The following is a 14,664-nucleotide window of genomic DNA, read 5'->3' as shown; positions in this document are numbered from 1 at the left end:
AAGTTTCAAGTTGATGACCTTACAGCTGGTGAAGTCATTGCTCTAAAACATTAACTCTCTCCACACATGCTTCCTGACCTGCTGAGCATTTTCAGCTTTTCTGTTTGTATTTCAGATTTCCAACCTCTGTTGGTTTACAATAATGATGCTGAACATTTCCGGTCCCATCTTGCCCGAAGGTAATGCTGATATTAATACAAATAGAAAACGATAATGCCCTTAGATTGTGCACTTCCGTTCAGCATGATGGCTGAGACTGAATCTCGTCCACATTAGTACAAGACCTCCTATCCTTGGACCCTGGACCCATTGGAGCCAGCTTTGAATATATTCAATGACTGAACATTCACTATCTTCACAATATTTAAAAAAGATTTAGGATTCTCTATCTACAGAAATTTCTCAGTCATAAATAGATGCTTTCTCACCATGAGATTTATGTACTTAGTTTTAGGTTCAATGGGAAGAAAAATAAACCAGCCTCTCAGCATCTGTTAAATTCTCACAGAATGTACAGTGCCCTCCATAATGTTTGGGACAAAGACCTATTATTTATTTATTTGCCTCTGTACTCCACAATTTGAGATTAGTAATGGAGAAAAAAAAAAAATCACACGTAGTTAAAGTGCACATTGTCAGATTTTAATAAAGCCCACTTTTATACATTTTGGTTTCACCATGTAGAAATTGCAGCAGTGTTTATACATAGTCCCCCCATTTCAGGGCATCATAATGTTTGGGAAACAGCAATGTCACGTAAATGAAATCAGTCATGTTTAGTATTTTGTTGCACATCCTTTGCATACAATGACTGCTTGAAGTCTGCAATTCATGGACATCACCAGTTGCTGGGTTTCTTCCCTGGTGATGCTCTGCCAGGCCTGTATTGCAGCCATCTTTAGCTTATGCTTGTTTTGGGGGCTAGTCCCCTTCAGTTTTCTCTTCAGCATATAAAAGGCATGCTCAATTGGGTTCAGATCGGGTGATTGACTTGGCCACTAAAAAATGGTGTGAACTGATTTAGCAGTATGTTTGGGATCATTGTCTTGCTGTAGAATGAACCGCCGGCCTACGAGTTTTGAGGCATTTGTTTGAACTTGAGCAGATAGGATGTGTCTATACACTTCAGAATTCATTATGCTACTACCATCAGCATTTGTATCATCAATGAAGATAAGTGAGGCAGTACCTTCAGCAATCATACATGCCAAGCCGTAACACCTCCACCACTGTGTTTCACAGATGAGGTGGTATGCTTTGGATCTTGGGCAGTTCCTTCTCTCCTGTACACTTTGCTCTTGCCATCACTCTGATATAAGTTAATCTTCGTCTCATCTGTCCACAAAACCCTTTTCCAGAACTCTGGTTCTCTTTTAAGTACTTCTTGGCAAACTGTTACCTGGCCATCCTATTTTTGTGGCTAACCAGTGGTTTGCACCTTGCAGTGTAGCCTCTGTATTTCTGTTCATGAAGTCTTCTGCGGACAGTGGTCATTGCCAAATCCACACCAGACTCCTCATTGTTTCTGATCTGTCGGACAGGTGTTTGGGGATTATTATATAGAATTCTTCTGTCATCAGCTGTGGAGGTCTTCCATGACCTGCCAGTCCCTTTGCGATTAGTAAGCTCACCAGTGATCTCTTTCTTCTTAGTGATGTTCCAAACAGTTGATTTTGGTAAGCCTACGGTTTGGCTGGTCTCTAACAGTTTTATCCTTGTTTCTCTGTCTCATAATGGCTTCTTTGACTTTCATTGACACAACTTTTGTCCTCATGTTGATAAACAGCAATAAAAGTTTCCAAAGGTGATGGAAAGACTGGAGGAAAGATTAGGTGCCGAGAGTTGTTTTATACCTGCATTAAGGAGGCAATTAAACACACCTGAGCAATTACAAACGCCTGTGAAGCCATGTCCCCCAAACATTATTGTACCCTGAAATGGGGGGACTATGTATAAACACAGCTGTAATTTCTACATGGTGAAACCAAAACGTGTAAAAATGGCCTTAAATAAAATCTGACAATGTGCACTTTAACCATATGTGATTTTTTCTATTACAAATCTCAAATTGTGGAGTAAAGAGGCAAATAAATAAATGATGGGTCTTTGTCCCAAACATTATGGAGGGCACTGTAAGTGAACAAGATAATCCTTTCTTCTGAACTCGAGTGAGCTGCAGACTTATCTCATTCATTCTCTCTTTACTGGTCTACCAACAGTTCAGTTTAGAATCACTTTAAAGAACCTAATACATCCATTACTAAATGTTAGAACAAAAAAAGGAAAACTTGAATTTGGATAAATCCATAACATGAATTGTGAATGCACTGTTTAAAGACAAAATGTTTAAAATTGACAGGAAATTCCACTCATATTATTTTCGATTTCTTGCTTAGAGCATAACATACATTATGAAACGCAACTATTCCACCCCCTCCCTACAATTTCAACATAATCAACGCACGTAATATTAAAAGGTTACCTCTGAGGTTCCTGGACAGTCCTGTTTTCCACCTTCAATTCGCATTCCTTAATCATAGAACTTAGAATTACCTGAAATAATGTAGAGCAAATAGATATCCATTATATCCTTGCAACTGTAAATAATTACAATGATATACTTAATTTCAGCTGAATTATTTATTCTGCAGTAAACTAATAATTTTCACCCAAGGCAGATCTATTGCCCATCGCCAGGACATAACCATGTACTCCCCCAAAGTTCATTTCTATCAAAGCTCAGCACTCCTGCCACATTCCAGTCATGAACGATGTGGATAATTAAATAGCTAACAGGAGGAGGTGGCTCACACACAACCATCACCCCCAGACATGGTGCGGCCGGGTACATTGCTGCCAAAGACATGGCTGAAGCAATTCAATCAGCTTTTGAAATGCCAATGAAAGATCTTTTTCTGCTTCCACCTGAGGTCCCCCACCAACACAGAAGTAACTCCTCGGCCAATTTGATTTATTCCAGTAAATTCTAAGAGACCACAAAATATCTCAAGTGCAGTTCTTAAGACTTGTAGGCTACATCCCGTCAGAGTTCAAGTCAGGTCCCTCCAAGCACCATAAGAATGCAAATAAATTTGTCTGGGTATGCCCTACAGCCAGGAGGCGATCAAAATGCAATCCAGCTAATCACTGCTCCATCAGAATTGTTATATTCTTTCTGAAACATATGGATAAAATCTACAAAGCAGTTGAGATAGTTTGATTGACAGGAAGGAAACCAAACTGATGCAGTAGAAGGAACATTATTCTATATTTTGTTCAGTTTACAGTTTACCAGAGACATAGCAGTGATCGGATGCAGGAGGAAAAAAACCCCAACAGACCAGCACAGTGGTGCAGTGGCAGAATTGCAGCCTTACAGCGCCAGAAACCTTATGTGGCTTTTCTCCGGGTGCTCCGCTTTCCTCCGACATTTCAAAGATGTGCAGGTTTGTAGGTTAATTGGCTTCTATAAATTGTCCCGAGGGCGTAGGATAGAATTTGTGTACAGGTGATCGTTGGTCGGCGTGGACTCTGTGGGCAGAAAGGCCCGTTTCCACGCTGTATCTCTAATCTAAACTAAACTCAACGTCCCACCTAAACTCTAACAACAAACAAGTTTTCGGGCGCCACAGCTGGTAGAGCTGCTGCTTCATGGCGCCAGAGACCCAGGTTCGATTTGATATCGAGTGCCATCTGTGTGGAGTTTGCACATTCTCCCAGTGACCTTGTGGGTTTCCTCCGGTGCTCCATCTTCCCACATCCCTAAGATGTGAAGGTTTGTAGTTAATTGACCTACTGTGTAGAAAGTGGATGAGAAAGTGGGATAATGTAGAACTAGTGCAAATGGGTGATTAATGGTCAGCATGGACTCAGTGGTCCATAGGGTCTGATTCCAAGCTGTATCTCACAATCAATTAAATTAATTGAATCAAACGAAATTAGCAACCATGAGCTCCATAGAAACATAGAAAATAGGTGCAGGAGGAGGCCATTCAGCCCTTCGAGCCAGCACCGCCATTCATTGTGATCATCCACAATCAGTAATCTATGCCCAACTTCTCCCCATATGCCGATTCCACTAGCCCCCAGAGCTCTATCTAACTCTCTCTTAAATTCATCCAGTGATTTGGCCTCCACTGCCCTCTGTGGCAGAGAACTCTACAAATTCACAACTCTGGGTGAAAAAGTTCCTTCTCACCTCAGTTTTAAATGGCCTCCCCTTTATTCTAAGACTGTGGCCCCTGGTTCTGGATTCCCCCAACATTGGGAACATTTTTCCTGCATCTAGCTTGTCCAGTCCTTTCATAATTTTATATGTCTCTATAAGATCTCCTCTCATCCTTCTAAACTCCAGTGAATACAAGCCTACTCTTTTCAATCTTTCCTCATATAACAGTCCCGCCATCCCAGGGATCAATCTCGTGAACCTATGCTGCACTGCCTCAATTACAAGGATGTCCTTCCTCAAGTTAGTAGACCAAAACTGTACACAACACTCCAGATGTGGTCTTACCAGGGCCCTATTCAGAGAAAAATGGGAAACAGCAAGGATTTACGGATACATACCTCATGCTCTGGCGAAAGATGCTCCATATCTATTCGCAAACACTTCAGGCCGGGTAAGAAATGATTCACCATCAGTTCCTCTGAGATAACTGGAGAACGAACTTAAGGAATATTAACCATCAAATTCAATACACATTGACCAAATGCCAATCATTTTAAAATGTTATACACGAAAAGATCTCTATCCCAAGTTCCCATTATAGGCGTAGAATTAGGCCATTCAACTCCACCATTCAATCATGGCTGATCTCTGCCACCTTATCCCATTTTCCAGCCTTCTCCCCATATCCCTTGACACCCGTTCTAACCAAGAACTTGTCTATCTCTGCCTTAAAAATATCCAAAGACATTTCAGTGATGTGCAACTTTGTGCTCATTTACTCTCCAATTACACTAGAAATATTAAAAACTAGAGAATGCTGGAAGCACTCAGCATCTGCAGATATAACTCCATTGGCTAACAATCTCCTCCTCCCACTCTGACATTAGAGATCATTAACTCTAAACGGTAATCCTGCTCAGTTCCCCCTACCTTGCTCCATAGCTATCACCCAACCTGCTGAGCATCACACTGGAAACACATATGCTGGATTCTTGAGTGAAACACAAACTGCTGGAGTAACTCAGTGGGTCAGGTAGCATCTGTAGAGGGGATAGGTGACATTTCAGGTCGGGATCTGACCCCAACTCAAAATATTGCCTGTCCATTCCCTCCACAGATGCTGCCTGACCCACAGTTACTCCAGCAATGTGTTTAGCTGCTCAACATCCTCAGTTTTCCCTGTTCTTTCACCGTGACTGGCCATTTCTGACTGACGCAGCAATGATTGGTGATGTGACTTTGGCGAAGTCACGTTTGAACCACCTGGAGCTGAATTGGACAATAGACGTCCTCTCATCCCCCTGCATCCCCTGTAGCGACCCGTTGACTGGTCTCTGTCTGCAGTACCTCTCGATTCCTCCTGACCGGAGTTCTGATATTCTGTCGGCGGAAGTTGACCACACGGTAGATCTCCATTTTATGGGGTTGTTTAACTATTTTCAATCCTGAAGTTTTCAGAACCTTATTAAATGCCAATGTTTCCCGACCTGCCCAATACGGACACCTCCGTTACAACAGATTTCATCCGCTGTAACCAAAATCTGTTATAAAGAGGTCTGTAATAGTGAGGTAGGCTATAGTAGTATTATTGTACAAATGTAATCCATTGCTTACTATAGGGAGTAGTCCCACAATGCAAAAAGTGCCACTCAAATTATTTAATCAAAATCCAAGCCAATGCTTCAAAAAAGCCCTTCCAGAGTTTCAACAAGCCCATAATTCCTATTAATTCAGAACATAGGAAATTAAACTGGATATTGCTAAAATACACTGATACGGCAGCACGTTCAGAAACATGTGCAAAGGACATCCTTGCTGAAAGATCTAGAAAGATCGTGTCAGTATTGGTATATTGTCACGTGGATTGCATACAGTGAAACGTTATGTTTTTCATACTACCTGTGTAAAAATACATCCATACATGATGACAATCAAAAACCAGGCACAAGTACAACAGGTCATGCAAAGAGAACGGAAACTGAATGGAGAATATAGTGTTATAGCTCAAGAGAAAGTGTATATTTTAAAAAGTGCCATGTCCGTAGCAAGGTCGATTGGGAGGGGTTGGGAATACTTCCCTTAGATTGTGAGAGGTTCATTCACGAGTCAGTGAACAACAGGGAGTTGCCTTTGAATCTGTTGGTATGCGCTTTCAAACCTTTGTTTCTCAGCCCAATCAGAGAGGGGAGAAGAGGGAATAACCAGTGGGTGAGTGGTCCTTGATTATGATAGCTACTTTCCCAAGGAAGCATGTAGATAGTGAAGTGTTGAGGAGAGCATTCCATGGCTTTGGGTCCTGGCATGGTTGCAATGATGGTCACCAAATTATTCCAATTTCACTTGTTAATTCTGTTTCCACACACATAAAAGCATTTCCTAACAATGCGTATGGGTTCATGATGTATAACTATTAGTGTAACAGTTTGCAAACAGGATTAACCCATTTATATTTAATGCACATTTAACTAAAAAAGATGCAATTGCAGGCCAAATGTCAGAGGAAAATTCTTAATTGCTTATAACATTTTGGAAAAACAGTCACAAATTTGTGTCCCTGATGCCTATTTTCCCCTCTCTATCTTGAGAATAAAGGCAAAATAAGGATTTATATTGTATGTTTACTTACGTAGCTAAGATATTTCAAACTAAAGTAAACCTTGTGGATCTTCTCTAATTGTTATTCAACGATTCAATGATTGAGTGGTGGCGCCAACAATGGCTGCCTCGCCAGCAATGGCTGACTCGCCCACAGTCTGTCTGTCCCTTCCTTCTTTGTTGTTTTTTTTAGTATATGTTGAATGTATGTTTCAGGGTTCTTTAGTTTGTTTTATGTGGAGGGTGGGGGAAAACTTTTTTTAATCTCTTACCTCGACAGAAATGCGATTTTTTTCCGTATCGTATCTCTGTCCGCATTGCGTCCTAACATTGAGGAGCTGGCGGCATCTGCTGGAGACCGACCGGGAGCACCAACCGCGGGAGCCTGCAGGACCTACCATCGTGGAGCTCACGATCCCTGTCCGGGATCGAACTCGGAGCTCCAACCACGGGAGACTGCGGACTTTAACATCATGGAGCTCGCGGTCCCTGGTGGGAGACCGGCTTCAGGAGCTCGAAGCCGCAGGAGCTTCGATCGCCCCGACGTGGGGGCTTCGACCACCAGCTGTGGGATCTTCGATCGCCCCGACTGCAGATGGTTCGACTGCCCCGACCGTGGGAGAATAAAGAGGGAAGGAGATTAGACTTTATTGCCTTCCATCACAGTGAGGAATCCGTTATGGTGGATGTTTATGTTTACTTTTATGTAGTTGTGTTTCTTGTTGCTTTTGTTTTAAGTATGGCTGTATGGTAATTCGACTATCACTATACCTTAATTGGTACATGTGACAATAAAAGACCTTTGAAACCTTTGAATGTCACTTCAGGTGAGCAATACTGGCTGATAAACAACCATGAGGGTTACCAGGGTGATCCGGTCCACTTGTAATCAAAGCGTGCTAAAATGCAAGCAAAGAGGAACTTGGATATATTTGTTGGCACAAAATAAATGTGCCTACTGACAACAACACAATATAACAATAGAGAAGTGGTGGTGGCTATGATCCAAGAAGCTTGGCACAATTGGGTGCAGGAAAAGGATACAGCAACACGACAATGCACTGTACGCTTCAAAGAGTTGAATGGCAATATCCAACCTTTTCGTATCAATTGCTTGTTGGTTATTTGAGTTGGCCAATTTGTGTAGATTGGGAAGAACAACTGCACAAAAAGAAAAACAGACATGGTCGGCAATGACAATTTCACTGAAGCTGAAAATGTCCTTTCTGCAGGCCTTCATTTATAGTAATCTGCATCAAGAACCTTTCTCAACCAACCTGCATCAACTACCAAAGTCTCCTATTCTGTACACCATCGACTCTTTTGCTATTCTATTCAGAGGCAAACATTTGGGCTCCATTCTATGAAGCACCATGAATGGGGTAGGCAGCAGAGAAAGGATAAAATGTTCCCAAAATACAGGCAGTACAAAGCTCTAAAATATCACCTACCCCTCCTCTCCTCCCCAGTATTCCACTTTGTCATGTTTCATCCTCTCTTTTTAACCTCCTCAGTCTCTGGTGTTTCACTTATTCAGAGACGAGGGCTTCAGAGTTTTCTTTCAACCACCCCAGACCCAGTGAGAGAAAGTTGTTAAAGTAGAAACAACCAATAAACTGAGAAAGACACAAAGTGCTGAAGTAACTTAGCAGGTCAACCAGCACAATTAAATGGGAACCCTGTCATACACTAAATTTGGTAGACCTGATTAATTGACTAGTTGCATAATTTGTTTATCATTGGTAAACAAATCATCGACAATATAAAAACAATTAAGATCATTCAGAAGTTCAAACATCCCACTTTATGATAAATACATAAATATATTCATTTATCAGAACTGAAAATTCCCAACAAATGACGTCCCTCACTTTCTTGTAAATAGAGTAATGTATCCTATTACCAAAAGACCATAAGCAATGAGGTAGAGATACACTAAATTTAAAGGAAGATATAATTGGAATGTCTGAGTTAATTTATAGACCCTAAATAAATTGTATCAAACGGTTTCCTACATGCTAAAACACAGTTAAATTTTCAAGTTCTCCAGGTGATGTGTTTGCATTTTAAGGGATTCTGAAAAAGATCATATTTATTAACATGTGAATTTCGGTTAAAAAAAAGTCCTGGCTTTTTTCAATGTCAGTGACCCAATTTCAACCCCAAAAAATGAATACAAAACTTAGTTTACATATTTGAAATTTAAAATAATTCTTTTGTTGGGAGATGATAATGGATTTAAGATAGGCACCACTCAATCTTTGAAATATGTTTTTTTTTAGACATTATCAAAGGAGGTGTCAAACTTAAACACATTTGAAAAGCAGAGTGCATCTTAAACAACTTCACAAACAATTTTTAATGGGAACACAAGCAATAAGCCAGCTATCTTGCATATACTTGCTTAGTGAAGTGGAAAAAAAAGGCTGGGATACATGAAGGCACTGTTGACAATGTTTGAATGAAGGTAGGTTTGAGAAAAAAGCATGTGGAGAAAAACACAGGTACATACATTCATCCCTGAATCTTGGTTCTGCATTGGGACCAACTCTTCCAAAAGTCTTTATCATCTCCATGTGTAAAGAATGCTGATCGTGGTACTGTGGATCTTCAAGAAATGAAGCCAATTGCATTTTGACTCGTTCCAACAACTGTGAATTCAGATAATGGGGCATTAACAAAAAGCACAGCATCCTACTACAAATCAAACATCAATAAGCAAAATGAAAAGACTGCCAAAAATGTGAGAGCAAAATATTCCAATTCCATTCTCTCTGAATCATCTTTAGCTGCTGAGCAGGGCATTGTAACGGAAAATTGGAGAGCGACAAAATGTGAAACTGAAAAATAATATGTATAAAGCTATACAAGCTCTATTCATAACAAAGCACATCTACGGATACAGTGCCCTCCATAATGGTTGGGACACAGACCCCATCATTTATTTATTTGCCTCTGTACTCCACAATTTGAGATTTGTAATAGAAAAAAATCACATGTGGTTAAAGTGCACATTGTCAGATTTTATTAAAGGCCATTTTTATACATTTGGTTTCACCGTGTAGAAATTACAGCTGTGTTTATCCATAGTCCCCCTATTTCAGGGCACCATAATGTTTGGGACACATGGCTTCACAGACGTTTGTAATTGCTCAGGTGTGTTTAATTGCCTCCTTAATGCAGGTGTAAGAGAGCTCTCAGCACCTCGTCTTTCCTCCAGTCTTTCCATCACCTTTGGAAACATTCATTGCTGTTTATCAACATGAAGACCAAAGTTGTGCCAATGAAAGTCAAAGAAGCCATTATGAGATGGAGAAACAAGAATAAAACTGTTAGAGACATCAGCCAAACCTTAGGCTTACCAAAATCAACTGTTTGGAACATCATTAAGAAGAAAGAGATCACTGGTGAGCTTCTTAATCGCAAAGGGCCTGGCAGGCCAAGGAAGACCTCCACAGCTGATGACAAAATAATTCTCTCTATAAAGAAAAATCCCCAAACACCTGTCAGACCGATCAGAAACACTCTACAGGAGTCAGGTGTGGATCTGTCAATGACCACTGTCCGCAGAAGACTTCATGAACAGAAATACAAACTACACTGCCAGATGCAAACCACAGTTTAGCCGCAAAAATAGGATGGCAGGGTTACAATTTGTCAAGAAATACTTAAAAGAGCAACCACAGTTCTGGAAAAAAGTCTTGGGGATAGATGAGAAGATTAACATATCAGAGTGATGGCAAGAGCAAAGTATGGAGAAGGAAATGCCCAAGATCCAAAGCGTACCACCTCATCTGTCAAACACGGTGGTCGGGGTGTTATGGCCTGGGCATGTATGGCTGCTGAAGGTACTGGCTCACTTATCTTCATTTATGATACAAATGCTGATGGTAGTAGCATAATGAATTCTGAAGTGTATAGACACATCCTATCTGCTCAAGTTCAAACAAATGCCTCAAAACCCATTGGCCGGCAGTTCATTCTACAGCAAGACAATGATCCCAAACATACTGCTAAAGCAACAAAGGAGTTTCAATCACCCGATTTGAACCCAATTCAGCATGCCTTTTATATGCTGAAGAGTAAACTGAAGGGGATTTGCCCCCAAAACAAGCATAAGCTAAAGATGGCTGCAATACAGGCCTGGCGGAGCATCACCAGAGAAGACACCCAGCAACTGGTGACGTCCATGAATCGCAGACTTCAAGCAGTCATTGCATGCAAAGGATATGCAACAAAATACTAAACAAGACTACTTTCATTTACATGACATTGATGTGTCCCAAATATCATGGTGCCCTGAAATGGGGGGACTATGTATAAACACTGCTGTAATTTCTACATGGTGAAACCAAAATGTATAAAAATGGCCTTTATTAAAATCTGACAACGTGCACTTTAACCACAAGTAGTTTTTTCTTTACAAATCACAAATTGTGGCGTACAGAGGCAAATAAATAAATGATGAGTCTTTGTCCCAAACATTATGGAGGGCACTGTATCTGTTCATTTCCCTTTCACTTTGTTTAGGCGGATGAAGCAGCTCATCCTATTTTTATTTCTCCAAATATGTTAGCTCAAAGTGGCTCACTTCTGACTTCAGATAATCTACGTTTGAGCAATTCTACTTTCATTTATATACACCGATGAGCCAAAGCATTATGACCACTAGGTAAAGTTAATAACATTGATTCTCTTGTTGCAATGGCACCTGTCAAGGGGTAGGATATATTAGGTAGCAAGTGAACAGTCAGATCTTGAAGTTGATTGTTGGATGCAGGAGAAATGGGCCAAAACATTATGACCTGAGCGACTTTGACAAGGGCCAAATTGTTATGGCCAGACGACTTGGTCAGAGCATCTCTGAAACAGCAAGGCTTGTGGGGTGCTCACAGTCAGCAGTGGTGAGTACCTACCGACAGTGGTCTGAGGAGGGAAAAACCACAAATCGGCGACAGGGTGTTGGACGCCCAAGGCTCATCGATGCCAGAGGGCAATGAAGGCTATCCCGTCTGGTCTGAACTGACAGAAGGTCTAGTGTGGCACAAGTCACAGAAAAATGTAATGGTGGTCACAGGAGGAATGTGTCACAATACACAGTGCATCACACCCTGCTGCATATGGGGCTGCACACGGAGGACCAACAGCATATTAGGCAAGTGGTCATAATGTTTTGGCTCATCAGGTCATAATGTTTTGGTTCATCAGTGTAGTTCATAGTCTTTTATCCCCAAGTTAACAGGGTATTTTTCCATCCTGCATTACAATCTATTGATCATGTAATGTGTTCAACTCCATTTTATTGTTTAATAGCCACTACTTTTCAGTCTTGATTCTAACAACTAGAGCAGACATATATAATGAAACCAGTTTTCCCACTCAGAAATGAAATCAGTTTGCCCATGATACTATACCTCTCTTTGGATTACTGTTTCCATAATCGTGCCAAAGGCAGGTATTGTAGCTATTCTGACAGAGCTGAAAAATGAAAAATCCCATTTGGTACTGCTGTACAACAAAGTACTTGTCTACATATATATCTATAGTACAGGTTAGTAGGTAAGTTTTGTTAGACTGTTACAACACAATAATCAACAAACATAAATCTAACAGTTTCCCCACCAGTGCTTTATAGATGAATAAGCTGGTGACCACAGAATATGCTGTACCTTTATATCTTAAGAGATACTGCAAAATGTGATGCAAAAACTAAAAACAAAATAATCCTACTTTTAAACTTCAATATCTTGTCCACTTTAAAAATAACTGGTTGCAATAGTCAGCCATTGGGCCTGAAGAAAAGACTGCAATGCCATTGAACAGAAATAAGCGCAAATGTGAAACCAGAGATTTTATTCATTTTCTGTTTTTCTTAAAAGCATGTCTATGGTCTCATTCTGAACAACTCACAATTCTGGGTCACTGGATAAGGTAACAAGGGCCGGAGCAACCCGCTTGTCAATTAAGGCTTCATTCATGCCTCGCACGATGAGCTGTAACCAGTCCAAAAGAAAAACAAATGCAACAAAAACAAAAAAACATATCGATGAAAAAAATTGATTAGTTCACAGAGGAGCACTCGGACACAGTCCATTCAAGGAAGTGTCCAACCACTCAACACATGGGTCACAAAAATGAGATATTTGCTTGTGCTAAAAACTAGTCATAAACCTGAGAGAACATAGCAGGTTAAACAAAGCCATGCATCCCTTTTACTCTGAAAAATCACCCATCTAATTTGTTATTTTGTTAGGACAACCATGAGAAAGCCAAAATTATAAAAGTGAAAAGTTTTAGGTGACATTTTAGTAATTTAAAGTTTAAAGCATGTTTGGCAATGGAAATTATACAAAATATTAGCTGCCATTGCACAAACAATCACAGAAAACAAACCTCTTGGAGGGGGTACTTCAGCAAATTTAGTTTTGGTTAAAAAAACTCCTTGTTAACATTAAAAAAAAACATGTAAAAATGTAAATACAATGCCAATTCATTTTTCATAAATATGGAGGTAAATGATTTCCAAACCTGCTTCCATTTCTTTATCTGCCAAATCTTAGATACACTCCCGTGCCCAGGAACCACCCAACCAGTCCCCCTCAGCTAAACAAAAGATTTTATTTGTCAGTTCTGATATGAATTGCATACTCAATTTAATTTCCATACAACCTTGTACAGAATCAGTCAAGTTATTTTTAAGTCTAAACAAACAAATCAAAGGGTGATTTCTCAGCGAGTCAACAAAAAGTGATGCAATTGCACAGGCTCAGAAGAAACTTACATTTCAGGGTCACTGGAGAGAGTGATTAGAGCAGGGACAACTCTCTGAGCTACTAGAGTTTCATTCACCCCCTTCACCAACAGCTGATTGGGCAGTAACAGGGATGTCACATGATACGAAGAAAGAGTGAACAGAGTATCATGGGAAGCAGCATGGCACATTGAAGAGAGAAGGGACAAAAGAGCAAACAAAAATTAGATGCCAAGCGACAATTTCTACAAAATCAGTTCAACATTTACAAGGCTTCAAACACTATAATTTAAAAAGTGTGCCACATACCAATGCTGATCAGATCTTACATTTTTGGTAGATTTAAAAAAGTTATCATAGTTATTATGCTTTCAATTGACATGTCCACCATTTGAGGAATTATTAGCTTTATTAATGATACTACATTAGTAATGCATTGATGTTATCAAACTTTCACTTTACAATCTAATTTAAATTAACACACAGGGCTAATTCAGAGTGTATATTTAAATTTAATTTGTGTACAGCATGTCAGGAAAGCATAATGCATAAATTCATTTAAAAATTCTCAAAGAAACCAATGAGTTTATTAAAATGCTCATTTTATCAGAAGTGATGAAATCTGAATAAAAAGATGCTAAAATATCCATCTTATACAAATCCCTAGAATTAGCCACTTAATTATAGAGCTGAGTTTTAAGGGTGCAACTTCCCAGATGTACTAGAGGACAGAGGATCTAGGGAAACAGAGGAACTGAAAGAAATTTGCATTAGGCGAGAAATAGTATTGGGTAGACTGATGGGACTGAAGGCTGATAAATCCCCGGGGCCTGATGGTCTGCATCCCAGGGTACTCAAGGAGATGGCTCTAGAAATAGTGGTCGCATTGGTGATCATTTTCCAATGTTCTATAGATTCAGGATCAGTCCCTGTGGATTAGAGGATAACTAATCTTATCCCACTTTTCAAGAAAGGAGCAAGAGAGAGAAAACGGGGAACTATAGACCAGTTAGCCTGACATCGGTGGTGGGGAAGATGCTGGAGTCAATAAGCGAGTTCAGTATTCCGACTGAGCATGCGCGGGTCATAGGTCACCGGGGCATAGAATCGTCGCCAGCTGATCTACTACGTGTAAACAAACCTTTGTTTC

General features: G+C 40.2%; 1 protein-coding gene across 5 annotated transcripts in view; it reads right to left on the bottom strand.

The window, feature by feature from the left end:
• The window catches only part of relch (RAB11 binding and LisH domain, coiled-coil and HEAT repeat containing), a 118,986-nt gene that overhangs the window by 13,556 nt on the left and 90,766 nt on the right, over window positions 1–14,664 (bottom strand). For 2 of the 5 annotated variants that reach the window (XM_078419588.1, XM_078419620.1), the window contains exons 23-28: window positions 13,545–13,627; window positions 12,178–12,241; window positions 9,276–9,414; window positions 7,808–7,924; window positions 4,567–4,655; window positions 2,483–2,553 (exon numbers count right to left, since the gene is read on the bottom strand). In XM_078419588.1, coding sequence (XP_078275714.1) covers window positions 2,483–2,553; window positions 4,567–4,655; window positions 7,808–7,924; window positions 9,276–9,414; window positions 12,178–12,241; window positions 13,545–13,627 — 563 coding nt within the window. The other 3 variants (XM_078419597.1, XR_013548780.1, XM_078419612.1) reach the window with 3 other exon arrangements.

Source organism: Rhinoraja longicauda, chromosome 2 (assembly GCF_053455715.1).
Source record: "Rhinoraja longicauda isolate Sanriku21f chromosome 2, sRhiLon1.1, whole genome shotgun sequence".
NCBI lineage: Eukaryota > Metazoa > Chordata > Chondrichthyes > Rajiformes > Arhynchobatidae > Rhinoraja > Rhinoraja longicauda.
The sequence above is the reverse complement of the archived record's forward strand: the minus strand, read 5'-3'. Positions and strand labels throughout refer to the sequence as shown.